The sequence below is a fragment of the Bombus impatiens genome, unplaced genomic scaffold (assembly GCF_000188095.3).
Source record: "Bombus impatiens unplaced genomic scaffold, BIMP_2.2 scf_3474, whole genome shotgun sequence".
NCBI classification, from domain to species: domain Eukaryota; kingdom Metazoa; phylum Arthropoda; class Insecta; order Hymenoptera; family Apidae; genus Bombus; species Bombus impatiens.
The window spans coordinates 629,949-656,211 of record NT_179893.1 but is presented as its reverse complement, the minus strand read 5'-3'; the positions used below and the strand labels follow the sequence as shown (position 1 = coordinate 656,211).

Below are 26,263 nucleotides of genomic sequence, written 5' to 3'. Positions count from 1 at the left end.
AGAAAATTAATGAAATAATCGTCGGGAAGGTATACGATGTTTATATAAAACGTCCAGGAAGACATAACAAACGTGCAATTTTCGAATATTCTCTACAATGCATCATCGTTGCATCTGGAAACTACAATGATTTTCTTCACCGTGGGGATTTTTTGTACTTTAATTGGAAAACACGTATCCGCATTTTGTCCCGATAAACTGGCAGATAAAAAAGATATTCTACAAAAGATCTACTGGCCTTCGATGCGAAAATATATTGTTCCGTTTTAATTACTTCATCTATCAGTGTTACGCTTGATGAAAACTCCTCGATAATATTTGTGCAAATATTTTTCTTGAATGACACATTTAATGATATAAAAACAAGAATGTTTAATCCCTTGACCTACGATTTACGTTCGAGAATTTTGAGCCGAAAACGTAAACAAGCTATTATATATTATATTATATATTATATTATATATTATATTTGGCCCGATCATCGTACTACGGGCTATGCCCGTAGTTGTAGGTTAAGGGGTTAAAAACAAACGCAAAGTAGTTGCTTTTATTTAAAAATTTATCTCTTGGTCGCAGTCCGATACGTAAGCATCGTCCCCCATAATTTAAGAATTATAAAATATTAGTCGTATTTGTACAGTAATGAACGCTGACTGAACAAATATTGAACTTGGCGGTTATTTTCTTAGTGTTACCAACAGATTAATGCTAGAACTCAGAAATACAGTTTCTGTAAGAATCTTTATGTTTGCCAGCGTGAGGAACCCAAAATCTGAAAGTAACCAAAACGTGAAACGACAGTGAACAATAAACATTGTATTCCACATTGTTTAACTATGGGAAAAACATCGAAAGATAAACGAGATATTTATTATCGACGAGCGAAAGAAGAAGGATGGAGAGCAAGGAGCGCTTTCAAATTGCTTCAAATAGATAACGAGTGTCATATTTTAGATGGTACGTACGTAAGTATACAAAAATAAATGACTCCAACACTGCACAAATAAAATACAATCTTTTGTTTATGGCTGAAAAAAGGGGTTAACAAAGCTGTGGATCTGTGTGCTGCACCTGGTAGCTGGAGTCAGGTTTTATCACGAAGATTAAAGTATGTTGCAATCGATTTGCTAAAATTCTAAGAAGAAATCAACTTTTGCAAGATACCTAAATCTTGATTATATATTTTCACGAATAGCGAGAATTACAAAAAAGCTTTGGAAACAGGAAATGCAACGCCTCCAAAAATAGTTGCGGTTGATTTACAAGCGATGGCACCCATAGAAGGGGTGATTCAAATTCAAGGAGACATTACCAACATTAACACCGCGAAGCAAATTATTTCTCATTTTGACAATGAACAGGCTGATTTGGTAGTCTGCGATGGAGCACCAGATGGTAAATTTAAATTAAAGTATTATTTTCACTGATAAATTATAATAATGCTTACAGAGTAATTATTAACAGTTACAGGTTTACACGATATGGACATTTATATCCAATCTCAATTATTACTAGCAGCTCTAAACATTACTACTCATATACTAAGGAAAGGAGGCACGTTTGTAGCAAAAATATTTAGAGCTAAGGATGTGACGTTACTATATGCTCAGTTAAAGATATTTTTCCCCTATGTTTATTGTACAAAGCCTAGCAGTTCTCGCAATTCTAGCATCGAAGCATTTGTAGTCTGTAAAGATTATTCACCACCTGAAGGTTACGAACCTCATATGCTGAATCCTCTCTTGACTCATGAGCCGTGTGATTTTAATGAGCTTACAGGAGTTAACAGAGTCATTGTTCCATTCGTTGTATGTGGTGATCTTAGTCAACCCGATTCTGATACGTGTTATCCACTGGATGTAAGCTTTTCTTATTTATCACGTTCACGTTGAATTATATTTTGTACTATCTATGTTCCTTTGTTTCAGTTTGAAGGGAAAGAATACACATATCATGAGCCAGTACAAACACCGATTGCACCACCATACGAAGAAGCATTGTCTCTATTGGAGGACAGAGATACCGATTTTAGAAGATTCGATGTTAATGTAGTAGTAGATAATCTAAATTCCATGACCATTGCAGACTTTAAAAAGCAAGCGAAGCAGAAAAATAAGGAGACAAATGAAAATAAGGTGACCAAGCTGCAAGACAGCAAAAATGACGATAACAACGAAGATATATTGGGTCTTGACCAATTAATGTCTGCCCAATTATCTAATGAATCTGATAATAAAGATAATACGACGTAAAAATTTGCGTGTTATTTTATACTTTTTAACTTGATAAATTACTTTTTTAAACATGTAACATTCTGTAAATATATCATTGATTCCGTAGGAATTGTTTTTATCCCATATCCTTAATCCAAAAAACTATTTAAAGGTGGTATTTTATTCATTACTAAATTTTTATTCCTCCTTTAATTATTTTCTTCTATATCCGGTCAATTAATTATTCACTATGTTGCTTAAATGTCAAGTACCAGAAAGAATTGTTTTTATACATGTATACTTCGTATTGTGTTGACTATAATAAGGTAGTAAACATTACATCGTCTCAGTTTGCGTTGACCTCGTCTAACTATGGCTCCAGTTGAGGTATTTATTCAAAGATTTTTCGAGCTAAACCTGTACAATTACTATTCATCATAAAATTTTCACATTGAGTAGACAAACCGAACTTGTTACGTATGCAAGAAATTATTCTGCTGCGCGTCATGCCGGGAACAGCATGAAGAGAAAAAACACAAGAAACGGCAACCGAACTGCCCATTCTGTATGAACGAGAAATTTTCGTTCAAATCCCTCGAGGATAAGGTTCTTCTGTGTCACATAGCAATCACGCACTTGCCTCTGTATTGTTATTTGTGTGGTGAGATTTTCAAACAGATTAAAGATTTGGAATCGTTTGGTAATTATCACTGTACTTGTTTTTATTTTTCATAAGGAAATTCATATGCGAATATGGTTACTACACACTTAATTTTGCTGATAATTAAAATTCATCTTTTATATTGTTTTCTATAGATAGAGGCAATTGCAAATGGTGGAAATCACAACATCGATATTCATTGGTGTCCAAAGAACAAAGATCCGTACTGAATACACCACCTTTGGCTTCAGAAGAAAAAGCATCGTGCGAAGACAGTAGCAACTTCGGTTCATTGACCTCTCCTCCTGAACTTTATAGATACACAAGTACGCCTATGGTCATCGGCCAAAAAACGAGTTTAGATTTTAAAACACCGAGTGCTCCGAATTTCTCCTTGAAAACACCAAAAACTAATTCCGCATTGAAAAGCAGTTTGAAATCCGACAATTCGAGCAATTACATGAGTTGCCCGTCTGCCACTATTCACGAGGAAACCCTCTTCTATTCTTTGCCATTGAACCAGGAAAATAAAGAATTTCCCCGAGATAAATCGAAAAATCTAGGAATCATGAAGAGCAAAGATAATAGTAACACAAGTGAACGTTATACGGACAATAATTGCATGGAAGATATGGAATTAACGAATGTCGAGGGTGAAGTGTTACCAGATTCTCAAGCTCTGGAAACGCATCAAGGAGAGAAACGATCAGATTCTCTAAAGAAAGTTCGATTTTCGGACCAGTATGAGATTCCTTCAGAAGCTAGCCCGATGGTTGTAATGGATGTAACGGAGAACGAAGACTACTATGAAACGTGCAACACGTTGTCCGAGATGAAAGAGTCTCTGGAGAAATCGCAGATCAAGATTTACGAGGATAATGCGAAGAATATACAAAAAGAATATCGTAGTCCGGAAAGAGTGAATGTGAGAAACGATCAACAGCCAGCTGATTCCTCGCGGATAGTGATGATGGTAGTCATGGAAAGCAGTTCTAAGATGACGACATCTGATTTGATAGAGTCTAGTTTAAAGAAACTGGAACGTATCGCTTCTAATACAAATCTTTCAACCAACAGCAACAGTTCCGCTGGTTGCAGTAACTCGGTGAGTTCTGTTGGTTCTTATGCCACTTCTAGTCATAATTATTACTTCTCGTCAAATGAATTAAGCAGTCCTGATAATAAAGATTCAAGTACTTCGAGTAGTAATACGGATGATAGTAACTCCGGTGGAATTTTATCCGCGGTCGCCAACGCAGTGAGAAATGTCATGAAAAATTTGGGTATGTATACTTGTCTTTTTTAAAAGTCGTATTTTTAAAGAAAATAAATTGAATTAATTTTTAGCAATCGGTTCTTACAAGGATGTCGAAAAAGAACAAGTTCTTCCAAAAGAAAGCGTTGCACCGATACCCTCCACTTCAGAGGCCTCAAGTTCCTTATCAAATTTCGCATCTTCCTTTTTACAAAAATCAGGAAAACGACTGAGAGATGATATCGAAAATGCACCTCCACCGCAACCGTCAACGGAATTCACTGTCCCTCAGAATGAATTGTGCAGTCCTGTTGCGAAACGACACCGCGGATGGTATAAAATTAAAGGGCGAGAACCGATTGCGAGAATGCGAAACAATCGACAACTTACATCTCAGAGAGGAGTATCGTCGGAAACTCAGGTTTTCCATCAGGGATCGTTATCGGTTGGAAACACAGTTCTACCTCTTCCCGATAGAGCCCACCAATCTACGCAAACCGATTGATAGTCGATAATAATTGGAATTCCAGCGATATCATTCTCTATACAAAAAAATTTTTTTATTGGAATATATTTTTGTGTTATTGTATTGGTGTATATTCGTTTATTAAATTAACGCACTTAGTATTTCAATTAAAGTAATTGTAACATTTTATGCGTACTGTATTTATTTCATTAATATCGTAGATTATTTTTCTATTTTGAAGTTTAAAGTATCGTAAGTATCGTAAAGTTTGCCTGCTTTTTAATAAATAAGATTGTTATTTAAGTATGCTCCTGGTGTGATTCGAATTCGTTAGCTCCTATGGCGCTGCTGCAACTGGTATCGTATCGATCGATTGATGTTTGAGGTTATGTTTCTTAGTGTTACGACAGCCACTGTACGACAACATTATAATTTCCTTTTAAAGAAAAATTTCTTGTTAATTTAATCGTGTGTTGTGTCTGGGTATGTTACACCTTTGTTTAAGACAGTATTACCATTAAACTCTTACGTATAGATTTGCTTAAGTATTTTTCGTTTTGATTTATCAAAAATATTCTTTCTAATCCTTTTAGTTTTAACAATGTCTTCATGGAAGAAAGCAGCAAAAGCCACACAGAAGACTCATCGCGAGAGACATCAACCAGAGACTCGCAAGCACTTGGGTCTTTTGGAGAAAAAGAAAGATTATATTGCTAGAGCCAAAAATTATCAAGAAAAACAACAAACTTTAAAACTTTTGCGTAGACGTGCCCTAAACAAAAACCCAGATGAATTTTATTTTCATATGATCAATTCCAAAATTAGCGGAGGTGTTCATAAAGAAAAGAAAAAACGTAAAAATCATACACCGGAACAAATACAGCTAATGGAGACGCAAGATATTAGATACATTGCTCACAAGAGAAACATAGAAGCAAAGAAAATAAATAAGCTTCAGAGTCAACTGCATATGATAGATGCTGCAAATGAAACCAAGAATAAACATACCTTTTTTGTAGACGATTTGGAGGAAGTCAAAAACTTTGATCTTGCTAAGAAACTGGATACACACCCAGCATTGATATCCAGACGCACAAACAGACCAAAATTAAGTAAATTAAAAGATATGAAATTATCAGACATAGATGAGGCAAGCTTGAGAAGAATTGAAAGTGATAAACACAATGCTTACAAAGAATTACAAAAGAGGATAGAGAGAGAAAGGGAATTGACTATTATACAACAAAAATTAGAAATGCAAAGAGCACTAAAAGATAAAAAAATTACTAAACCAAAACTAATAAGCGTAGGAACAAAGGATGCTGCTCCCGTTTACAAATGGAAATTTGAAAGAAAACGATAACTTCTATTATGTGTAGGCGTATAAGGCGTATTTTTAATAAACAATAAAACAATCTATTTTTTAAAGTTTTTAATTAACTACATCTACGGTATAATTTATCATTTCTTCTCAAGAACTTTATATCTAAGCCAGTTATTAATTAAGTATTTGGAGTAATCTACAGAATATTGTCATATTTCTTATAATATTTAGTTAATCAATATCTACGACTGTTGTTGGTCTACTTCCTGGTACTGTTATTATTTCTACATCCGTTGATGTAGTTTCTTCAGTTTCCACCGCTCTCATCGTCGTCGTTTGAGTGCTCATTGCCGATGTCATTCCTGCGTTCATTGTCGTCGACGTCGTTCCGTTACCTGGTATTGTAGGCAACTCCATCGATATGCTAACGCAGTCGTAATTTAATTGCCATAGTCGTTTCTTAGAGAAGATATCCAGTCGAAGGCAAGCAGTGATTGATCTTTGAGTCAAATATAAGAAAAAAATTTAATGAGAATTATATGACATCTTTAAGTATTACATTCAAGTGTGTTTTACCTGGGAAATTTATTGAGTTCCAATATATTTACACATGCAGATGAAAAGTAACATCCTGGTATATTAGTGCAGAACTTTAATGGCTTATAGTTTGTGATTGTTCTACTTCTTAATGTATCGGAGTTCAACGCCACATCAATATTTAGCCCATTTCTTTGATAAGTAAGATTAACGCAAACTGCACGAGATAAAGAGAATTTTGAAGAGATAGTTGAGCCATTGATTCCAAAGTGATCGAAACCCGTCAATGAAATAAGAAGATTCGAAAACGATCAATAAAAAAATAATTAATTATACTAAAAACTTACGCTTTTTTTCAGCTTTGGTGTATAAAATAAAAACACTTTGACAGCAGGAGCAAGAATAAGATGTATTACAGGTACAATATGTCTGAAACGTCTGAACAGTTCTATAAGCCAAGAACCCTTTAGATACGGGGATTCCTAATAAACATTTTATTTAAAAATGTGAAACTTAACTTTTATAACAGAAACAGAGAATAAATAAAAAACTGACTTCCTTCCGTAGCACCAACCGTCCAAAAAAAAATTAAACGTAACCAAAATGAAATCAGGACGCCACATACTTTGGAATTCATGCTTAGTACCTTTCAATGGACTTTTTCACTGTGGCACATTTACAGCACTGCCTCTTTTACCTCTGTTACATGGATACGTTACATCTCTCATAGTTATACTAACCGACATCGACGATCGACGTTCCACAAAACAATATCGTTTCGACTCGGTGGTTGCTACACAGGATGTAATTACCGAGGTATAATAAAAAAAAAGTAGGTTTCAAATACATCTATTTATTCGTCTCTTGATAATGTACATTACGATATTCAGCAGTTAATTCGATGTTTCGAACGACGCAAAGTTACATTATAAAACATGACCGAACTCGTTGACAATCATCAGACTATTAGTTTACGAACAGATCGTTGCGTTACGCTCTTAAACATAAAAAGAAAATATAATAAATAATGATTGCTGCCATACGATGGCAGTAGGAATGCGTAATTGTACTATTAAGTCCTTCGCGACTGTCACGAACAGAATCTTAGGTTTCCTCAGAAATCAAGTAAATCGTCGTCATCGTCGTCGTCGTCGTCGTAATCATAATCGTCTTCATCCTCATCATCGTCATCACCTGGCAAGAATTCTATTTGACCTAATCCACCTCCGTCCTCTGGCTTTACCAGAGCCAAACCGTTTACACCGAATCTAATGCAATCTAATCCGACCTGGAAATATTTGCATTATTCGTAAAAACGTTGAGAAAGAGACGTCCCTTTATCCCCGGTCGTCAAATCCAGCTCACCTTAAATATCGTGAAATCTTGAAACTTTCCCTCCATATTTATACACGCATGAATATTTCTGCCCTGGAAATAAATGTTATAAAATCGAACACACGCTTTAACGATTGGAATTCGTGGCACTGGCACACATATTGGCCGAGGATTCTTTCCTGAAACGTTTGAAATGCTCGTGAAATTAAAGTTATCTTTTTAAAACACGGCTGAAATTTAAATATCCTATACGTTGTGACTAAACATACCAGATATGGTTCTTGTATACAGAACTCTATTATTCATCGAAATCTTCGCGGTAAAGCTAAACTCATCCGGATCGTACGTCACATTCACGCATGCTTTCTGTTTCCAAGTGTCGAATAAAATTCTAGAGCAACAACCGCAGACACCTCCTCCGCATTGACAAGGACCTTGTTTCGTGGCGGTCACCTGAGTCGTGGTGTTCGACGTAGAATTCGTCACTTGTTTCAGCAATTCTTGTAATTTCTTTGTATTCCAATCTTCTTCATTCTTCTTGGAATCGCCGTTTTTCGTAACGGCCAATATATCATTGTCTACGGACGTTTCTAACGTTCTCTCCGAATCAGAAGCTCTCTTGTTAATCCGTTGCAAGGAGCTTTGAATGCAAAGAACAGCGAAGAAGAGTAGCAAACAGGCAGCCCTCATCTCGCGTCCTTAACGATGCCGGATTCAATGACTACGGAAGAACATCTCTTCGTGAGATGGATAGTACTCCTTGTTGAACGTTCGACACTCGACTGGTCAGTTAACGGATATCTCATTCTGACCTCGTTTTACGGAGAAATTTAGGTTTACTTCGTACTGGTCGCACGCGTTTTATTTCCTGCTGGATCGCCGTGCTAATCTGATTAAGGAAAAAAAGCGACGAGCTATCGGCACACGAAAGATTGAGAGTGCATGCTATAAAAAAAAATCATAGCTCGTGTCAAGGTTCTTATAGGACATCATTTATTTATCGCGTAGTTTTATTCGATATACTGGCTTGGTACAAACAGCAAGAAAAGAATAACAGGTATGATTATGCCGATTTCGTTCAACTTTATTATACGTTATACTGATAAGGTAACAATACATTCTATAGATTAATCTTTAAATCAACGAATAAAATTGTTACAATTTTATACTTAATAATAACTATATAATTTTACACCGATATTAATTCATTTCTGGTATTCATATTTTTAATTGACCAATTTATGCCTCTTGCTTAGAAGCTAACGTTGGAACGTAGTTGTCATAATCCAGATTGGACAGAGTCTACTGCTCGAAATTTACTTCGTCGTACATTTTCGATTCCATTTCCTGTTGATTCTCTAACTGTGCGAAATTGTTCACGGAGATACCATGTTTGCCAATAGTAAAGCATGGGATGTTTATGTGACTCTTAAAGAAAGCGTATTTAAGTCTGATGTTCGCGCAAACCCGTAAACCATTGTTAACAACAGAGACTTGTGTTTGTTCGCAAACTTTTACTCCTTCGAAAATGTTACCACACATTTCAGGTGTGTTCGCTACAACAATTGTGAAATATATCATGAGAATTTACCGTTTGATATACAAGTATAGAGGAATGAGAAACAGGAATAAAAAAGCTTACCTTTCGCGGAATGCGAGAAGATCGTTTTTCCGTTTGCGGTTATTTCAAGCTTAGGGTCGTTACCGTTTGTAAGTTTTGCACATATTGAAGCTTTCATTTTTTTGACATGAACACCAACGCAACAGCCATAACCGTTCTGTTCACTTTTGCATAGCGAACGTTGTTGTATCATTGCAACAAGAGCATCGCTCGTGTCTACATCTAATTCAGTTCCGGTGTACGGATCATAATACGACACTATGTCGGACTGGACTGCGAAAATTTAATCGATTCGATATAAAATTATCCTATGAAGCGAACCGACTGCTTAAAATTACTATCTACTACTGAATTAAATTCTTTCCAACTTTTTGACTTTCGTAAAAATTATTTGTTACCTTCTTGAGAAGCTTCGATATCTTCATCGTGAAACGCAGCGCTCCAAGCAGCCTGTACCAGGAGGAGTGTCACGAAGATGTTCAACAATTTGAACAACATGATTTTGGCGAAGAAAGAAGAAAAGCAAGGTGTATTACGATTTCACAAAATGTGATTTGATTGCTTTGAGTCGAATCCCATATTTATATATCCCTTCGTGCTCATCGATTAGATGAAATCAGCACGTGACTTTTACAAACGCACGTATAAAAAGTACTTGTTAAGTATTGATTATCTTGATTGATAATCATTTGAACGACTTATAGATAATACATATATAAATATACGCCATGCTGTATACATATATATACATATATATACATACTATACTTATGTTATACCTTATAGTGTATATTATACTATAAATATCTCTATATGTAGATATTATGATTATCTGACTTTTGTCTGTTATCGCAAACTACATCGTTAATTAATTGCTGAACAAAAAAATCATTTAGAGAAAAAAATTAAAGTTAAAACATAACTACTGAAGTGATTGTCAACATAAGTAGATTCGTACGTTTTCGTAGAAAATAACGAGCTGCATCGATTACTGCGTTCAAAATTATACAATTCTATTAAAAAAAAAAACGTATGTGATCTTTATATGACTTTTACGTACAACCTACAAAAAAATTAACGACAAAAATCGAAATAAATGAAATCTTATCTGAGGTACTTTTCCATACAGTAAGTAATTTACATAGTTTATATTTACATATTAAAATCGGATTTTACATAATAAAATGTTTAATTAATACGTTTATTTACAGACCCAATATATTTATCAAACACAGAAGTATATTCCTTATTATTTTCCTAATCATTTACATTTTTAACGTAAAAAATCCATTAGTAATCTTTGTGCGTGAGCTCCTTCAACAAGTATTGAATGGTTGTTATCTATTAGCAATTTTTCAAAATCATTAATTACTTAGGAAATAAAGTGATTTATGATAACAAAAGAATTTATCAGATTTTCCGCTTTTTAACATAGTTAACAATGATAAGTCGAGTTAATAAAGAGGCCTAACAATCTTGAACGGCAGTCTTTACTAAACATTCGACTGATCGATTTCGGAAAATATCGTTCCTTGATTATTTCATTATTCTATACGTATACAAAACGGGACGAGCATGAATATAAGACCTAAAAATCTCGTTTCTTTGGTGTGACGATTACTCCTCGAATGCCTATTTTCTGCTAAAAGCCGGGCCAAGCCTAATTCGTAATTCGAGTTATCATCGTAAGCTTCGGAAAACTGGTTATATTTTTTCGCTTTGCCCTTCTTCTTTCCATTCCCTTTTTCGTCATAAACCAACGCGCTGATCACTGCATCTTCTTCGTCGTCGTCGTCATCTAAATCTTCGATCTCGCCTTTCTCATCTTCGTCCTCGTGATTCACGTGTTCACTTCCGTCAACCTTCTCATCTTCGTCCTCCTCTGCTTCGCTGTCCTTCTCGTTATCATCGTCGTCGTCGTTTAAAATCTCTTCATCCTCATCGTCGTCGTCGTCATCGTCGTCTAGACTATCTCCTAGAATATCGTCATCGTCGTCTTCTTCGCCCTTAATCGGTTTCCTCAAGGGTTTCTTCTTCTCGTTCGTTTCATTTTCGATTTCGTTGATGCTGGAGCTCGCGATGCCAGGCTTCCTCGCATTCGTATCCGACGTTGTGAATTTCTTGGTCGGTGTTTTATCCGGCTTCGCATAGGACTCTATCTTATTGAAGACCTTTTTAACGATTTCTTCGGCTTCGTTAACCGTCGTATCGGTGACTGCAGACTTGTTATTTGTTTCGATACTGCTTTCTTCTCTCATATTCGAGGATACTTGATTATACTCGTTGTCTTCTTTGGAATTATTAGCGACAACGTTACTTCCGACGCTAGAATCTACCGACAACGATATCAGTTTCCTTAGAATTGAAACTGTGAAGTAAAGAAGAGGCGGGCCGTGATCTTTTTTTATTCTTCTAAGAGTGTTGAATCCGAGAATAATTCGACGTCATCTTCATCCTCGTCTTCTTCCGTAGAAATATTTGGCACGAAGTTAGCCAATAGTGCACCATCCTCGGAATCATCGTCTTCCTCGTCATTGTCCTTCAGCAAGAAAATCACGTCATCTTCCGGAACCTCGACTTCGAAGACTGGAAATGGTTCTATTGGACGTAGCTTTAGAGGGTCAGGGTCAAATCAATGATATTGCAACTGCGTATATCTTTTATTCATTCTACAGTTCACAGAAAAATGTTATCAATAAATAAATACTATTAATAAATACGTATCATCAACTAAAACAGCTTGTTCTACCGTTCGCGGAGAGATGCGATCGCGTGGAAGCGCGCCAACGGAAGTCGTAAATTCCCGTTACGATAACAGATGAACAACAATTTCTGTTTTATATCATTTTGTGGTGGACTCTGAGACGTGTTGTTGATTAAATCAATAACGAAACGAGTTGATTTCGTTAACTATATTTACAGATATTTTAAAATGTAGAATACAAAGTTAATCGGAAGCGTTGCTCGCTTGATGATACTCGTTATAAGATTGCGCGATACTGCGGTACTGATACTAATCGTTATACTGATTCGTTAGATTGATTCGATACTGATATTCATTCGCACTACTACTGACTCGTGGAGAACTTGGTCGTGTATTTGTACTGATCGAGGGGGATATCGAAAGGTTTGAACATGTTTGAACATGAAATTGCTTTGTCCAGAGTTTGTTTATTACATTATGTGTATCGCACAGTGTTAATCCTCTGTGGCTAAACAACTATGTGAAGCATCTTCGTATCGAAACGTCCTAAGACGCATATGCCGATACAATTCTATTGAATCAGATATGATCCATGTTCTATTTCTATTATTATGTTCCTGCATAATTGAATAAACTAATATAAAACAAAAAACATTTTGCGTCTATTATTTCCTTATAAAGCAAAAGAAACCTTTCGGGCAACCTAATATAATCGACGTCACGAAGTGGTCGATTTCCTAATTCGGTTAGGATAACAGAGGTAGTTGAATTGACTATAACACTGAGAGTAACAAGTTACAATATATATTTTATCGCAACAACTTGTAGATATAGATAGATACGCTCGGTGCGTACAAATATAAGTTAAACAGATGACCGATCTAAAGATGGAAAACCAATCAAGAGATATAGACTAATCTAAGGATGACAACAGGCGAAGAGATGTTGACTGATCTGAGGACGATAAACCAGTGAAGTTCGGTAACGATGCTATCGCAGAGGAAAACTATTGCTGGGTGTTGGTCGCCCCACCACTAGTCGCTTGCGGGTGGAAATGATCGTTGAACATGGGAAAAACGCGATCTTCCCATTTTTTACCTGATGGAGCAATAACAACAAGGAACGTCTCGACTTAAATATATTTTATAACAATTAAGGATTATCGTGGTCCGACTAATTATATTTGCACAACTAGTGGTCGCCTCGATCGAGGGATGGATTCTGGGTTACGTAAAGAGTCACCTGATGTAACACAGCTAACGCGTAAATTAGCTTTGAGTTCTGTCGCTAATTCTAAATTCAGTCTAAAGCAGGCTTTGATGAGATGTTTGGTGATTTTTGGGTACTTGGAAATATTCGCATTTTATTCGATATACTGTCTCGGTACAAATAGTAAGAAACGATAACAGGTATGACCATAGAGACGTGGTCCAACATTATTATACATTACGTTACAATAATAAGGTACATAATAACAATAGGTATAACAATAATAACAATAGGTACTAGGAATTAATCTTTAAATTAACGAATAAAATTACCGCTACTTTTTAGTTAATAATAACTATGTCATTTTACGCAGATATTAATTCGTTCTTAGTGATCGCAATTTTAATTGTCCAATTTGTGCCTCTTGCTCGGGAGTCAACATTGACATCTGATTGTCATGAACTTCCAGATCCTGCTGTTCGAAATCTACTTCGTCGTATATTTCCGGGTTGGTTACTTGATCCTCTGACTCCGTGCTAATCTGATTCGGTAACAGTCCGAGACTAGCAATAGAGATCCCGTCATTGCCAATTTGAACGCATGGAAATCGGAATCCCGAAAATCGAAGGAAGAGAAACTGAAGATCGATGCTCGTACAAGATCGCAAATGGTTATTAATATAATAAAAGTCGAATTGACCGCAAATATTTATAAGGTTGGAAAGACCAACACATATCGGGCGTGGATGCGCTATAATTAAAATATATCGTGAGAAAGCACAGTTCGATAAATATACAGAAAGAAAAGAAAATAAAATTCTTACTTCTAAAGCGATGCGTTAATATTGGGTCTCCGTTTGCGGTTATGATAGCTTTACTGTCTGTATTGATTATAATCCTAATACACACTGGGCCATTAAAACCAACGAAACGAATACCGACGCAACAGTTACAACTGTTCTTCTTACAGTGGCATAGCGAACGTCGATATATCTTTGTAACAATCGAATTATTTAGTTTTAAATCGATTATCTCTTCGTTTAGCTCAGTTCCGGTATTCGGGTCATAGTACGTCACTGAATTGGCCAGAACTATGTAAATATAATCGATTCAGTATAAAATTGTCTCATGAAACGAGCCAAGTGTCTAAAATTACTATCTGTTTCCGAATGAAATTCTTTTTAACACTTTGATTGTCATAAAAATTATGGGTTACCTTGTTGAAGAGCTCTAATATTTTTATCGTGAGACGTAGAACACCAGGCTGTCTGTACTAGGAGCAGTGTCACAAAAACGCTGCACAATTTGAACATGATTTTGGCGAAGAAAGAAGAGAAAGGTGCGTTGCCGATCGGTTGAACCCACAAAATGATATCGATTGGAATGTAATACCATGTTTATATACCGTTTCGTGCTCATCGATTATACGAAATTCAAGCGTGAGTTCTGTAGTTCTGTGTAGGGCACTGTCGATCTCTACTGATAAAACGTTTGACCTACTGATGGATAATTTATTGACTGTGCTTATAACCTATATTTCGAAATTATTTATTTATTATTTACCGAATGAAAAGTTTATTTAGAGATAATCATTAAAATCGATGTGTAACTGATCTACTATTTGTCGATGTAAATAGATTTTTACTTTTTGTACAAAATAACGAGCTGCTTCGATTGATGTATTCAAAAAACGTATGTGATAAAAGTAACAAAAAGCTGGAAATCATTCAAATCCTCCGTGAACAATCTTTTCATGCAAAAAGTACATACCGTTTGTGTATAAGCTGATATAAGTTTATTTAATGCAGATATAAGTTTAATAAGGGTATATGTTTAATTACAGATTCAATAAATTAATTATACGACCGTACATAAATTACATTAATTACTGTCTTAAATAGCATTAAATTATTTGCACAGATCTATATGGCGACTTTTTATAAAAGTTACATTTTAATATGTATAACTCTATCATATCTATTATCATGATGTCCGAATAACATTAGCAGAGAAGCTTTTTACAAAAAGTATTATACATATGTTGTTATCTACTAGTAGTCAATTAAATAATAAAACGATTCTTATCAAAAAAAAAGAAGCTATCAGTCTCCATACTTCTTAACATATATTCCTCGATTTAACAAAGAAGTCCAATCTTGAACGATTACTTAAACTTTGGACTTAATCTTCGCCGATAATCGATTGATTTATTTGGAAAACTATCGTCTCACGGTTTCTTTTGATTAGTCTATACGTGTATAGAACGGGACGAGCATGATTATAAGACTTAGAATCTCATTTCTTTGCTCTGACGATCGTCTCTCGAATGCCTGCTTCTTGCCAAAAGCCCGGTCAAGCCTAATTCATAATCCGAGTCATCATCGTAAGCTTCGGAAGACTGGTGATGCTTCTTCACTTTGCCCTTCTTCTTTCCATTCTCTTTTTCGTCATAAACCAACGCGCTGATCACTGCATCTTCTTCGTCGTCGTCGTCATCTAAATCTTCGATCTCGCCTTTCTCGTCTTCGTCCTCGTGATTCTCGTGTTCACTTCCGTCAACCTTCTCATCTTCGTCCTCCTCTGCTTCGCTGTCCTTCTCGTTATCATCGTCGTCGTCGTTTAAAATCTCTTCATCCTCATCGTCGTCGTCGTCATCGTCGTCTAGACTATCTCCTAGAATATCGTCATCGTCGTCTTCTTCGCCCTTAATCGGTTTCCTCAAGGGTTTCTTCTTCTCGTTCGTTTCATTTTCGATTGCGTTGATGCTGGAGCTCGTGATGCTTGGTTTTTTCGTACTCGTATCAACCGCTGTGAATTTCTTAATCGGTGTTTTATCCGGCTTCGTATAGGAAGCTATCTTATTGGAGACCTGTGTAACGATCTCTTCGGCTTCGCTACCCGTCGTATCGGTCGCTGCAGATTCCTCATTTATTTCGATATTGCCTTCTCCGCTCATGTTCGAGGATTCTTGATTATACTCGTTGTCTTCTTCGAAATCGTTAGTGGCAACGTTACTTGCGACGTTAGAATCTACTGGTGACGATGTCGGCTTACTTAGAATTGGAATCGTGAAGTGGAGAAGAGGCGGAGGCGTTGTTACTTTTGGTTTCTTCGTTGCGGTCTCATCTTCGCCAGTTATAATATCTAATAGAGCTCCGAATCCAAGAACATCTTCGTCGTCGTCTTCTTCCTCGTCTTCTTCCGCGGAAGAATTTGGTACGGAGTTAGCCAACGGTGCATTATCCTCGGCATCGTCGTCTTCGTCGTCATCGTCCGAACCGAGGCCAAAGAAATCGTCATCGTCGTCTTCTTCCGGAGCCTCGGCTTCCACTACCGGAAGTGGTTCTGCTGGGCGCAACTTTAAACCGTCAGGGCCAAATCTATGATATGGCAATTGCGTAAACATTTTATTCTTTCTGTATGACTTGTAAAAATGTTATCGACTAATGAATATTATTAAGAAATAAGTGTCATTACCTAAAGCAGCTAACGCGTAAACTAGCCTCGAGTTCTGTCGCTGATTGTAATTCCAGTCCAAGGCAGGCTTTGAAGTGATTTTTAGCATCCCGTTTAATGGAATAAATTCTTCCACAGAATTTCGTAAACCCTCCAGGTAACGGGACGCATACGGGCTTTGGATTCTTTCCTAAAACACCATAGCGTATCAAGCGTTATATCAAATCATCGTAGATCGTCATAGTAATCATAGAAATCGTTTAGGGAACGTGTTTCCTTATTCGTTTAATGTATGCCGCACTTTCTCCTCGAACGGTCGCGACGCGAACGAAGTCGATCGAATGATGTTTATACGTTATGAATACTTTATTTCTGACGTAGCATTCGTCTTACGGCGAACAAACACAGAGGAGATATCGACTTTTTAACACAGTTTTTCAATTTTTTGTAAACATTTTTCGAACCGATAAAGCGCACTCGTCTTTTAAAAGTGCGGCGCGTACACGTTAGTCGTGAAAGTCTCGACGCATTTCCTGAATTCCGGCAGACTTTTCACATCGTTTTGCTAAACGATTAACACACTTTTCAGGCAAATAATTTTTCTGGCTGTACCGTGAGCTTTCAAATAGAGATAAATCTGTGACATTGCATGGCGCTTGTGACGCTATCTCCAGACTCTGAAATGTATGAGCGACGCAAGTACTTACCATTTACGATTGTGCTTGTTAGAATGTTATCACCGAAGCTAAGCTGCACCGCCAAATTATCCCCTTGCAAGTATTGCAACGATGCACATCCTGAAATGGACGATATTCTTGTTCAAGTCTTTAACAAGTATACGGAATACCATCTAATTATGTACTATCGCGGATAATCGAGGCGTTTTAGTAACATTTTTTATGCACATTTCTAGCACACGGACTTTTTCATGTACGTAAAAATATTTAGGTATGCAATCCTTATCTTGGTCTATTTCAGCAAGTTGCCAACCCGATATGTTGTGCTGCGATTCATCCAAAAAATTTTCTATCAAGCTTCGTACGAACATCGTACAACACCGAGTGTCGCAAAACTACTATTTTCGCGATATTGACAATATTAAAAGTATTTTTTTTTTTTTTTGTTTTATTGCATCATAGTAGCGATTCGACAGTTCGTAACTTAAAAAATAAACATTAAGGTTTCTGTATAGACGCCTTTTATCGTCTCGATAACTGGTATCAGTCTTGGACACTCTGTGTACATGCTCGCGTTTAATTACATGCAACGATGTTTCAACGAATAGTCTATGAAGGATCTAACAACGCGACATTTGTTTATCGTCCCGTTTCCTTTATTGCTATCCTTTCTAATGGCCGCGTTCTATTACGTTCAATTAAATAACACAACGCTTACCTGGTCCTTGTAATTGCACCAACGGTATATGGAAGTCTCTGCAGCAATTGCATATGTTCTCATTGCAAGTGCAGTATCTGTTCACGTTGTCGGTTGCCTGTTTCAACGATAACGTCGATATACCGACGTTACTCTGTTCAGAACCGCTTACATCCCTGATCGCTCTATCTTCTGCTTTCTCATCGCGCTCTATGGAATTAATAAATTCATCGCGTATATACATGCACGTTTGTCTTTTTCAGGAACAGGGAGCGCGAGAAAATTGAAGCAAATAAATTTTCCGAATCTATTTTCTACCGTGAGTAATTGTACGTTTTAGCAAGGATATACCGTGTTACGTAGGAACATGTAATTTTCGAACACAATTTTTAAGTTACGTTCGTTAGACCTCTAAAAGAAGTGACTTCATCCTTCGAAATTATATCTCTTATTAACTTCAATCCTTCAATAAACGTTTCCTTTCTACAAGCAAGGAAGTCACGTGAAATTACCAGGCCATTACAAGAATTGACGTTAACAATGTGGAAACTCTTGAAAATCATTACCGATCACTCTGCCGTAAGCGGCGAACGCGATCAGGAGGACGATCAGTAACAACTCGACCACCATCGACAGCCGCATCTTCGCTCTTGTCCTGTAAATCAAAGTAAGACGATGACACGAGTACATCCTACGAAGTTTTTAAATCGACAAAGCCTAAAGGTTCACGGACGCGAATATTCATCGTTTGCATCGTACGCTCGCAAAGGTGAGCCATGCGCTTGACATTCTCCGTATTTTCCTACCGCTGTCACTCGGCTTTGCACAAAGGGAAGATCTTGTATCGAAACGTATTGATATTCAACGCGCTACGAACGATACGCTATCTCTTAGCCAGCGATTGCAGTAAATTTTAACGAGGACAATAGGTACACCGTTTCCTGTTGGCGATTTACAAAGCTTTGTTCCTTTGTTCCTTACCCTTTTCAAACGGAATAATTATTATTTATTAGACTTATGAATCAAGGTTTATCAACGATGCTGTCTTCGTTTCTGAAAGCAAACCGAGCAGATACAGATCCGAAATAGAGGGAAGCTAACGGAACGTCGGCTGTCACGCAGAACTGCCGGATGTTAGAGATCCGTGAACAATACGACCACGTGTTCACGCTCGTTAACGATAGCTCGGCAAAGGGTGAAACGCGCGGTTGATCCTCCGACGGGTCCAATCATTTCGAGCAGCGAACTCGTAGGAGGAACGACTTTTTCCTCTTGTTTCGACTAATGGGCTCGTCACGACGCGTGCTAACTTCTTGTCTGCGACCGGTTGACCTAAATCACGGTCACGGCCAAAGACGTCTCTTGCAAGAAGTTCACCGTTCGGATGGTACCTGAACAACGCTTCAGGAAGCACACGCGTCAGTCAGCTTTGTGCGGAACAATATGCGGTCACGTCACGAGAAACGGTGATCAGGTACGCGTAGGTATGTGTCCGATCCTTCCGGACTTTGTTACTACGATTAATAACGTGACAGAAAATTGAACTTCTTCGATCGAGTTAAAAGTCTCGGGTATAATTGGAACAATGAGAAGCCTACATTACATAGAATCAGAGATAAAGAATTGATTAGAATTAGATTAGATTAGAGCGCTATTTCCATTAACGATGAAACTGAAAGCGTCTCGGTGAAAAAGAGGAAGAAATTAACGAAACTAGAAAACCATTTTTCACTGACCTGTGCTACTGACAGAAAGTATATACCAGACGAAAATTTCGTATAGAAGTGAAGAGGATCGTTGGAAAAGGACGTCTCTCTTCGTCGCACCCTTCAGCTCTTTTTTCCGACTCTTCGTCTTGCGGAGGCCAATGTCTAACTGAAGATGCCGCCCAACTCCCCCCAAGGTTTCTTTAAAAGTCGGTCAAGCCACCACCACCTGTCTCGACCGAGGCTACGATTATTAAGCATTCTAATTCGCTCTGGGTAAATAAGACAACGATTCCCTACCAGCCAGGGTATAGTATACCGATCGTGTGCGATCTCCCCCAATCGGTTCCTCGAATCGGATTCTCCACGTTGCATCGTTGAAAATCAAAGCGGCTTTTCGTTTTGCCTTGAACCGATACCAGGGTCAAGTACGTTCGAGCCAAATGCTAGCGACCTTTCATCTTCGATGAAAGACTTACTCTCGAACGGTACCACGATGATTCATCTCATAACACGGCGAGATCGCGAAATCAGAAAGGAGAAGTTCTTGTTTCTGATCCTCGAATGAATTTCAATTTGCGTCGTGATGTACATCGAATCGACGTGATGTAACGTTTATTAACCTACTCGTCCAAAGCAATAATGGCTTTTTATAACAGATAGAAGATAGTTCGTCTGAATTACCTTTTCCTCTTTTTCTCCTCTTTAAGAAATATACTGCATCGTAACGTTTCATTTTTGTAAAATATTATGTCGTATCTGCGCACTGTTTTCTAACATGGTTATCTAGTTAAATCATTCTCGTCGTTCTTCTTTAATCGAGATTCTTTAGCGAAGTTTATCTCATTTTAATCATCCAAAAAAAAAAAAGAAGAGAGAAAATTAGCATCTTGGGTCACTGTTGACGATAGTCAACGCGTTAAATTGTAATACAAATGGCAGTAAACGTTTATGTAGGTTTCAAGCATGTTTGGACGGTATAATACAAACCTCGATCACGACGTCTGTAATAGACAGTCCCACTTCGCAAAAATTTCTATCGCCATAAAGTTACGTTGTCTCGAGGTAATCGCGGTGCATCCACAATGAGCATGCCGGAAATTCTTTATTCGTCCAGCGTGCAACTCGCTCTTACTACGTTACAATTATCGGACCTTTTCACCGACCTTCAAACTGGTCGTTGGTCTCGTATCCAACTGATTAGCCTTACGAATCTCCTACCTTTATTCTTATTTATAGACTTTACCTACTTAGCCAAAATTTACCCATTCAGCCGGAAGATTTATCCTGGCAAAGTCGCGAGCCATCAAGTTGGTATCGTGACATTTTTCAAGTATCATAAACGATGACAAACGTTCGCTGATAAAATCAACCGAGATAGCCAGTCCGAAGCGTGTTTTGATGGTCGAGATGGGGCCTTTCTCCGGTTAGTGGGTCGAAGAAAGTAGCGGTCAGGAGTGGTTTACCTTGGTTAATACTTGTTCGTCGGTATGAAGACTGCACAATGGAATTCAGGCTGTCAAACGTTGCGGAAGGCTGGATAATTATTGTCGGGGATGCACACGTTCGACTCTGGTGTATTTTAAGATAATGGGGTCCATGGTCCTCTGGGCTTCTAAAAGGTGCGACGAGATGAACGACGCCGAGGATATGTGGGTCATCAAGGGAAACGAGTTTTTACGTAACGTCAAGGGATAATCTGTTCGGATGCTGGTGTTCGTTTCGAAAACATAATGCAATCGGGAGCAGCCTGCAGTTTGTAAACAGGAAATTAAGTATCGAGCGGACGTTTAATAAATCGTCAGACGTATCGCTACCGTTCATCTTCTTGCGTCCTTTGGTCCGCAAAAATAACGATATCGAAATATATTATATAGAGTAGTTGCATATACGTAATATATATGTGGCGCGATTCACCAAGTGTCCAAGCGGAACGACGATTCTGTTTGCCCGCGGCCAACCATGCGTACGCTTTTCCTTCTCCTTTCGTTTCAAATCTATTTATTTCCGTATTTGCGCGATCGATCAGGGAAAGCCAAGAATATTACGAGTCAAAGACATGGCCGATGAAAATATAATTACCGGAAAAAGAAGAATACTCGGAGAAGTATGGTGATCGTGGTCTCGTTAATCTCGTATTACTGTCATTACACTCGTTACGATTCAGGTTAGAGAAGCAAGGAAAGAAAACGGACGTTATTATTAGACTGTGGATCTTTATGCATTCGTGGAGAATTGACGTGTATAGAAATATATTCTTATAATATCTAGATACCAAAGTCCTTATTTAGATTTTGGTTTTTCAATCGCATTGGTAAAAAACTGATTTTTGCCACTTTGATCGGGAATTTTCACTTTTATCCATTGCTAAATCCGAAGAAACAATTCGCATCGCAGCGAATGAAGGAAATCGTCGGACTGTTGGGGCGATGAAAATTCTGATAGAAAGAAACGCAGGGAAAAAGAGATTGCCTTTACCGATGTGCTCTGAACGACATCCTAACTATACGAAAAGAAGATCACCGTGGTTTTTGTCGATGCCCCCCAATGAGTAAACCGAGCATCGCTAGAGAGGACAGTCGCGTAAGTTCTCCTGGTACCAGGTTGCCGAAGGAGGTCACCCGGTCACCCAGATGAGGTTCTTTGCCCGTTGTTACCTCCGCACCTCGGCCAATGGCGTGGCACCTCATCGTCGCTGTGGCGAATCCTGTCGCCAGTTTTCGTGCCGACCGCCAGCCGATCACCGATCCGAGACCCGCGCCCGGCTTTGTGCCCAGATTTAAGCTGCTTCCTTGCTGGGCAGGATCTCCAGGCCTGTTCGACGCGCGAGTCCTTTTGACAGCTGCTAGTTGGTTGTTGGAGTTTCTGTCCACGAGTTTCCAGCGATAGTTCATCGCGAAAATCGACTCATCGCCCCTGTACGAATATCTGGGAAACAACTGTTGTTGGTGATGGCCGTCAGGTTCACGATTCTGGTGCTGTTGACCACCGCCGTCGTCGTGGTGTCTTCCGCTGGACTGCTCGGTGAGCAACACGGATTAGTTACGCTCTCGTGGAAACGTTTCTCGCGGTTTTTTGCAGTATCCATTGGACATTCTCCAAGCAACGAACGTCGGAAGTTCGACGTTCGTGACTGAAAATACGTACGCCGACGTTCGTGACGCGCTGGTAAACAAAAGTTCGACGTTCGCATACCAATCGCGGCCCTCTTCTGCGATAATTCGCTTTTTAACACGATGGCGCGTGCTACGTTCGGCCATTTTTCTCGATCGGCTTCACGTTTCGTTATTTCGATCGAGAACTGCTTATTTTCTGTTTTTTTTTTTTTTTTAACTTAAAGAATTCATTGTTCCGTGTTTTACCTTCTATCGCGGATCGTAAGATGTCGGTAACTTGTCCCAGTAACGCGAGAAAGTTTGCGGATAGAGGCATCTTTCTGACGCATGAGTGTGACGCGACACACTTTGCGATACGCGCACTTTGTTTGTCGTTTCGAGGAGAGAATGACAAAGCCTTTCGGCGGAGGAAGGTTCGGCAGCTCGTAGAGCGTAGAGAAATCGAAACGATGTCAACACGCGCCGAGAGAAATTTTCGAGAATATCGACTGGTGGATGGAAATCGGGGACGATATTTTTCGTCGACTTTCGATCGACGACTTTCGTTTTGATCCCATTTCTCTTGTCGAGTTTCTCTGATGCGCCTTTGTATTTTTTCTCACGACAGAGACGCTACTTTCCTGGGATATTCCGGACGCCGTGGGCAGATCAACCGCGCCGCAGTCGCAATGTCTTTGTCAAACTTCCAATTGTTTGTGTTGCATCGATCTAAATCTGACGACGGCGATCGGTGGTGGTCTCGTGGTGGACGACTTGGATGGTCGAGCGTGCATCAACATCAAGCAGAAGGAGCAGAATATCTCGTTGAACCTCAGCTACGGCGATAATCCCGTACACAATGCTACCATTAAGATCGGTAATGAATGACAGAATTATTTTCTATTCTACAGTTAGATGTGACGAATATTCCTTTATTATATTTAGGCAGCTTCAAAGAGAAGTTAGTATCATTTACGACATTTTACAGTGGACGCATCCAACAGGCCAACCTGCATGAACCTTCTGTCAGATCTGGCGCAAATATGCGCGAAATTTACGTCGATTAAGCAGGCGGAAGCTGGTTACGACGGTTGCCTGGTAATCGAGCCCGCACTGCTGGGCACACCGCAAGCCACTTACCACATGGGATGCTTCAATTTCAATCAGGTGGTGCGACAGATCGAAGCCCCTGCGTGAGTACGATCTTTGAAAACTGTTTGGCGAACGATACACGAGACGCGTATCCAATTACGAGGTGTCGTTTCATTCGTTTTCGACCGCCATCGTAGCTCGACTACGAACGTTTTTATCGTTAATTCCTCGTAACTGGAATTTCCTCGCAGCACTATCGAGACGACGGAAACCACCGAGACTACAGAGGACGAGGAGGATTCGTTGAACACGGAGGAATTCATAGCAGCGGTTTCAGCCAGCGCGGAACAAGGGATAGCTCTCTTCTCTCAATGGCTTGGACTTAATCTGAATCCAAAACTGAACCTGACCAACAGGAACAATCATCAAGAAGCAAGCAGCCAACGTGCCATCCCATCCACAACTTCCAGGTCTGCTCGAGTTCATTGGGATCAAGAAGAGAAGAACGACGAACGATTCAAGCAACTGCTCAGTGCGCAAGACAACGTGTTGAAGGGTTCAGCTACGATTGGCCAATCGAACGGAGCTGAGACGACGTTCGTTTATTCGAAACCCTCTGAATTATTCTCGTCGGAGAAAAGCTCGAACGATAGAAGGATCGAGCAAATGGAGATCGAGCCGCAACACCTGGCCGTGGTGCCGAAGGAGTCGAGAAGAGGCGGAAGGGCATACAATATTCATCAGCACGTGAACGAGATCTGAAACGTGTTTGTTCTTCGTTCGATTCGATCGATCGAGGATTATAATTAAAACATAGAGTTTAGGCTATCTCACACGTAGATCGTATTCTCATGACGAGTTAAGGCAGAGTTATTATCGTTGCCTCCTTTCTCTCTCGTATTTCTTTATTCCTCTTGCTTGTTTATTAATTCCCGATAAATTCGACTAACCAACGAACGACTACACACTCTGCCAGATTAATCGGTGATATCGTTCGTTCATTTCGAGAAGACTGACCGCTTTCTGATCAGCTCCGTCTGAATGATCTCTCGCGATTGTGATCACCTTATTTCCTCTCTCCGCGAAGTCTCTGTTACTCGAAGTGTCGCTAATAGTAACTACACGCTGGCGGTTCTGCGAGGATCGCCGGATACACCCGGACGAGTTTAGCCGTATGAAATAAACGACGATAATCCGCAATTATCAATAGGAAGAGGTGAAACAAGACCATATGTGAATCTTTTTCGTGAGAATGCAATTACGATCGCTGCAAATCCGTTTCCATTATGCGAACTATTTATTTAGTTTGGATGCCGCATAGTAAGTAGAAAACATAATAAACATAGTAATATCCTGCAAGTAGTTCGTATCATCCATGCGACAACATCGAGTTGTATCTATACACATGTATCGTAAAACAGATATACACACGCCATCGAGCGATGGAATTTTTTTTATATGTTTCTTTTGTCGTAAAACAGATAACCGTGCTGCCTAACACGCGTGCACAGTAGATAGACATTTTTGTCGTACGCGCGAGTTTAATAGATCATCGATTGATCGATCGTGGAAATACTGTCTTCGATCGATTGTGCTGGAATATTAGCTCGTGTTCGAATCAAATATAGGATCAGTCGTTCAACAGGGTAGAAATTACGAACGTACATTTTTATAATCGTTCTCTGTAATATCGTTGACACGGATAAATTAATAAAGCCAAAAAGAAACGGTTCGATACATTCGTCTTATTCTGTCTACGTTTGCCCAAGTCGATCTCGCAGTGAGGATTTTCAATTACAGTGACAACAACTTTATGGCGATCTGTTAGATAGACGAAGAAGAAAAATTATTCGCCAAGTATGTATATGTGTGTGTGTGTGTGTGTGTGTGCGTGGATTTGATCTTGATACAACTACGTATATGGATTCTTAGTTAAAGAATTTTAACGTAAGTGAAATTCTTAGTTAAAGAAAGGAAGAGAACGAGAGTGACAGTATCGAAGATGAATTTTTCCACGTTAATTTCACGATTTCAGGAATGTTACGTGCCATTGCAGCTTTGTGGATCTCCATGAAGAGAATTTTGACGCGGCAAATGTGAATTGTCCAGGAATGAACACAAAGGGATTTCGATAACAAATTACATCGTTTTTACTATCATAATTGAGAATTATCGCTAATCGCTAAGTATAGTCGTTCGTTAATTTGCATATTTAC

At 38.7% G+C, this 26,263-nt stretch overlaps 11 protein-coding genes across 12 annotated transcripts; 4 read left to right on the top strand and 7 right to left on the bottom strand.

Annotated features, from left to right (window-relative positions):
- Positions 1-525: 525 nt before the first annotated feature.
- Positions 526-2,343, top strand: LOC100747470 (putative tRNA (cytidine(32)/guanosine(34)-2'-O)-methyltransferase). Its single transcript, XM_003494694.4, has 5 exons — positions 526-957; positions 1,039-1,108; positions 1,196-1,395; positions 1,465-1,859; positions 1,929-2,343. The coding sequence occupies exons 1-5, from the start codon at positions 837-839 to the stop codon at positions 2,250-2,252; spliced, it is 1,110 nt and encodes a 369-aa protein (XP_003494742.1). The 5' UTR covers positions 526-836; the 3' UTR covers positions 2,253-2,343.
- A 122-nt stretch (positions 2,344-2,465) lies between these two features.
- On the top strand, positions 2,466-4,718 carry LOC100747583. 2 transcript variants are annotated; one of them, XM_012393565.3, is made up of 4 exons: positions 2,466-2,600; positions 2,673-2,913; positions 3,036-4,157; positions 4,222-4,718. In XM_012393565.3, the coding sequence occupies exons 1-4, from the start codon at positions 2,586-2,588 to the stop codon at positions 4,632-4,634; spliced, it is 1,791 nt and encodes a 596-aa protein (XP_012248988.1). In that variant the 5' UTR covers positions 2,466-2,585; the 3' UTR covers positions 4,635-4,718. The 2 variants fall into 2 exon arrangements, with proteins under 2 accessions (XP_012248988.1, XP_033180401.1); XM_033324510.1 differs by having other exon boundaries at positions 3,030-4,157.
- Positions 4,719-4,945: 227 nt separating this feature from the next.
- LOC105681959 (probable U3 small nucleolar RNA-associated protein 11) lies at positions 4,946-6,014 on the top strand. The gene is made up of 2 exons (XM_012393566.3): positions 4,946-5,078; positions 5,189-6,014. The coding sequence occupies exon 2, from the start codon at positions 5,197-5,199 to the stop codon at positions 5,956-5,958; it is 762 nt and encodes a 253-aa protein (XP_012248989.1). The 5' UTR covers positions 4,946-5,078; positions 5,189-5,196; the 3' UTR covers positions 5,959-6,014.
- Positions 6,015-6,124: 110 nt separating this feature from the next.
- LOC105681951 lies at positions 6,125-7,104 on the bottom strand. The gene is made up of 4 exons (XM_024372124.2): positions 7,012-7,104; positions 6,804-6,938; positions 6,496-6,673; positions 6,125-6,418 (listed from the first exon to the last, which is right to left on the bottom strand). Exons 1-4 carry the CDS (start codon positions 7,091-7,093, stop codon positions 6,151-6,153), a joined length of 663 nt encoding a protein of 220 aa, XP_024227892.1. The 5' UTR covers positions 7,094-7,104; the 3' UTR covers positions 6,125-6,150.
- Positions 7,105-7,293: 189 nt separating this feature from the next.
- On the bottom strand, positions 7,294-8,878 carry LOC100747350. The gene is made up of 3 exons (XM_003494693.4): positions 8,061-8,878; positions 7,822-7,970; positions 7,294-7,744 (listed from the first exon to the last, which is right to left on the bottom strand). The coding sequence occupies exons 1-3, from the start codon at positions 8,479-8,481 to the stop codon at positions 7,571-7,573; spliced, it is 744 nt and encodes a 247-aa protein (XP_003494741.1). The 5' UTR covers positions 8,482-8,878; the 3' UTR covers positions 7,294-7,570.
- A 159-nt stretch (positions 8,879-9,037) lies between these two features.
- Positions 9,038-9,984, bottom strand: LOC100747230. Its single transcript, XM_003494692.4, has 3 exons — positions 9,811-9,984; positions 9,434-9,685; positions 9,038-9,347 (listed from the first exon to the last, which is right to left on the bottom strand). The coding sequence occupies exons 1-3, from the start codon at positions 9,908-9,910 to the stop codon at positions 9,094-9,096; spliced, it is 606 nt and encodes a 201-aa protein (XP_003494740.1). The 5' UTR covers positions 9,911-9,984; the 3' UTR covers positions 9,038-9,093.
- A 721-nt stretch (positions 9,985-10,705) lies between these two features.
- On the bottom strand, positions 10,706-12,044 carry LOC105680211 (aspartic acid-rich protein-like; the record flags this gene model as incomplete). The annotated part of the gene is given in 2 exon segments (XM_024372123.2): positions 10,706-11,849; positions 11,852-12,044. Coding segments are annotated over 2 exon segments (1,086 nt in total), but the record flags the coding sequence as incomplete, so codon positions are not given.
- Positions 12,045-13,340: 1,296 nt separating this feature from the next.
- On the bottom strand, positions 13,341-14,710 carry LOC100745320. Its single transcript, XM_012393492.3, has 3 exons — positions 14,541-14,710; positions 14,149-14,415; positions 13,341-14,075 (listed from the first exon to the last, which is right to left on the bottom strand). The coding sequence occupies exons 1-3, from the start codon at positions 14,635-14,637 to the stop codon at positions 13,702-13,704; spliced, it is 738 nt and encodes a 245-aa protein (XP_012248915.1). The 5' UTR covers positions 14,638-14,710; the 3' UTR covers positions 13,341-13,701.
- Positions 14,711-15,384: 674 nt separating this feature from the next.
- LOC100747116 (mitotic apparatus protein p62) lies at positions 15,385-20,593 on the bottom strand. Its single transcript, XM_003494691.4, has 6 exons — positions 19,891-20,593; positions 18,721-18,809; positions 18,176-18,364; positions 17,488-17,577; positions 16,802-16,970; positions 15,385-16,704 (listed from the first exon to the last, which is right to left on the bottom strand). Exons 2-6 carry the CDS (start codon positions 18,794-18,796, stop codon positions 15,612-15,614), a joined length of 1,617 nt encoding a protein of 538 aa, XP_003494739.1. The 5' UTR covers positions 18,797-18,809; positions 19,891-20,593; the 3' UTR covers positions 15,385-15,611.
- A 1,279-nt stretch (positions 20,594-21,872) lies between these two features.
- Positions 21,873-22,790, bottom strand: LOC112213985. Its single transcript, XM_024372138.2, has 2 exons — positions 22,384-22,790; positions 21,873-22,298 (listed from the first exon to the last, which is right to left on the bottom strand). The coding sequence occupies exons 1-2, from the start codon at positions 22,752-22,754 to the stop codon at positions 22,163-22,165; spliced, it is 507 nt and encodes a 168-aa protein (XP_024227906.1). The 5' UTR covers positions 22,755-22,790; the 3' UTR covers positions 21,873-22,162.
- LOC100746996 lies at positions 22,756-25,782 on the top strand. The gene is made up of 4 exons (XM_003494690.4): positions 22,756-22,884; positions 23,584-23,832; positions 23,944-24,148; positions 24,299-25,782. The coding sequence occupies exons 1-4, from the start codon at positions 22,812-22,814 to the stop codon at positions 24,807-24,809; spliced, it is 1,038 nt and encodes a 345-aa protein (XP_003494738.1). The 5' UTR covers positions 22,756-22,811; the 3' UTR covers positions 24,810-25,782.
- The last annotated feature ends 481 nt before the right edge of the window (positions 25,783-26,263 follow it).

What these genes read in the sequence shown, in the direction of transcription:
- LOC100747470 (XM_003494694.4), top strand. Translation starts at nt 837, where the DNA reads ATGGGAAAAACATCGAAAGATAAACGAGATATTTATTATCGACGAGCG. An exon ending in CGAGTGTCATATTTTAGATG is followed by an intron (nt 958 to 1,038) that starts GTACGTACGTAA and finishes GGCTGAAAAAAG; the next exon opens with GGGTTAACAAAGCTGTGGAT. An exon ending in GTTTTATCACGAAGATTAAA is followed by an intron (nt 1,109 to 1,195) that starts GTATGTTGCAAT and finishes TTTCACGAATAG; the next exon opens with CGAGAATTACAAAAAAGCTT.
- LOC100747583 (XM_033324510.1), top strand. An exon ending in TAAAGATTTGGAATCGTTTG is followed by an intron (nt 2,914 to 3,029) that starts GTAATTATCACT and finishes TGTTTTCTATAG; the next exon opens with ATAGAGGCAATTGCAAATGG. An exon ending in AAATGTCATGAAAAATTTGG is followed by an intron (nt 4,158 to 4,221) that starts GTATGTATACTT and finishes ATTAATTTTTAG; the next exon opens with CAATCGGTTCTTACAAGGAT.
- LOC105681959 (XM_012393566.3), top strand. Translation starts at nt 5,197, where the DNA reads ATGTCTTCATGGAAGAAAGCAGCAAAAGCCACACAGAAGACTCATCGC.
- LOC105681951 (XM_024372124.2), bottom strand. Translation starts at nt 7,093, where the DNA reads ATGAATTCCAAAGTATGTGGCGTCCTGATTTCATTTTGGTTACGTTTA. An exon ending in GGTTGGTGCTACGGAAGGAA is followed by an intron (nt 6,939 to 7,011) that starts GTCAGTTTTTTA and finishes AATGTTTATTAG; the next exon opens with GAATCCCCGTATCTAAAGGG. An exon ending in GAACTCAATAAATTTCCCAG is followed by an intron (nt 6,419 to 6,495) that starts GTAAAACACACT and finishes TTTGACTCAAAG; the next exon opens with ATCAATCACTGCTTGCCTTC.
- LOC100747350 (XM_003494693.4), bottom strand. Translation starts at nt 8,481, where the DNA reads ATGAGGGCTGCCTGTTTGCTACTCTTCTTCGCTGTTCTTTGCATTCAA. An exon ending in GTATACAAGAACCATATCTG is followed by an intron (nt 7,971 to 8,060) that starts GTATGTTTAGTC and finishes CAAACGTTTCAG; the next exon opens with GAAAGAATCCTCGGCCAATA. An exon ending in AAGATTTCACGATATTTAAG is followed by an intron (nt 7,745 to 7,821) that starts GTGAGCTGGATT and finishes AAATATTTCCAG; the next exon opens with GTCGGATTAGATTGCATTAG.
- LOC100747230 (XM_003494692.4), bottom strand. Translation starts at nt 9,910, where the DNA reads ATGTTGTTCAAATTGTTGAACATCTTCGTGACACTCCTCCTGGTACAG. An exon ending in TATCGAAGCTTCTCAAGAAG is followed by an intron (nt 9,686 to 9,810) that starts GTAACAAATAAT and finishes AAATTTTCGCAG; the next exon opens with TCCAGTCCGACATAGTGTCG. An exon ending in CTTCTCGCATTCCGCGAAAG is followed by an intron (nt 9,348 to 9,433) that starts GTAAGCTTTTTT and finishes CAATTGTTGTAG; the next exon opens with CGAACACACCTGAAATGTGT.
- LOC100745320 (XM_012393492.3), bottom strand. Translation starts at nt 14,637, where the DNA reads ATGTTCAAATTGTGCAGCGTTTTTGTGACACTGCTCCTAGTACAGACA. An exon ending in TATTAGAGCTCTTCAACAAG is followed by an intron (nt 14,416 to 14,540) that starts GTAACCCATAAT and finishes ATATTTACATAG; the next exon opens with TTCTGGCCAATTCAGTGACG. An exon ending in ATTAACGCATCGCTTTAGAA is followed by an intron (nt 14,076 to 14,148) that starts GTAAGAATTTTA and finishes TTTTAATTATAG; the next exon opens with CGCATCCACGCCCGATATGT.
- LOC100747116 (XM_003494691.4), bottom strand. Translation starts at nt 18,796, where the DNA reads ATGCGGCTGTCGATGGTGGTCGAGTTGTTACTGATCGTCCTCCTGATC. An exon ending in GGTGCAATTACAAGGACCAG is followed by an intron (nt 17,578 to 18,175) that starts GTAAGCGTTGTG and finishes CGTCCATTTCAG; the next exon opens with GATGTGCATCGTTGCAATAC. An exon ending in TTACGCGTTAGCTGCTTTAG is followed by an intron (nt 16,705 to 16,801) that starts GTAATGACACTT and finishes GCCATATCATAG; the next exon opens with ATTTGGCCCTGACGGTTTAA.
- LOC112213985 (XM_024372138.2), bottom strand. Translation starts at nt 22,754, where the DNA reads ATGAACTATCGCTGGAAACTCGTGGACAGAAACTCCAACAACCAACTA. An exon ending in GGGCATCGACAAAAACCACG is followed by an intron (nt 22,299 to 22,383) that starts GTGATCTTCTTT and finishes TCTTTCTATCAG; the next exon opens with AATTTTCATCGCCCCAACAG.
- LOC100746996 (XM_003494690.4), top strand. Translation starts at nt 22,812, where the DNA reads ATGGCCGTCAGGTTCACGATTCTGGTGCTGTTGACCACCGCCGTCGTC. An exon ending in GTCTTCCGCTGGACTGCTCG is followed by an intron (nt 22,885 to 23,583) that starts GTGAGCAACACG and finishes TTCTCACGACAG; the next exon opens with AGACGCTACTTTCCTGGGAT. An exon ending in CGACAGATCGAAGCCCCTGC is followed by an intron (nt 24,149 to 24,298) that starts GTGAGTACGATC and finishes ATTTCCTCGCAG; the next exon opens with CACTATCGAGACGACGGAAA.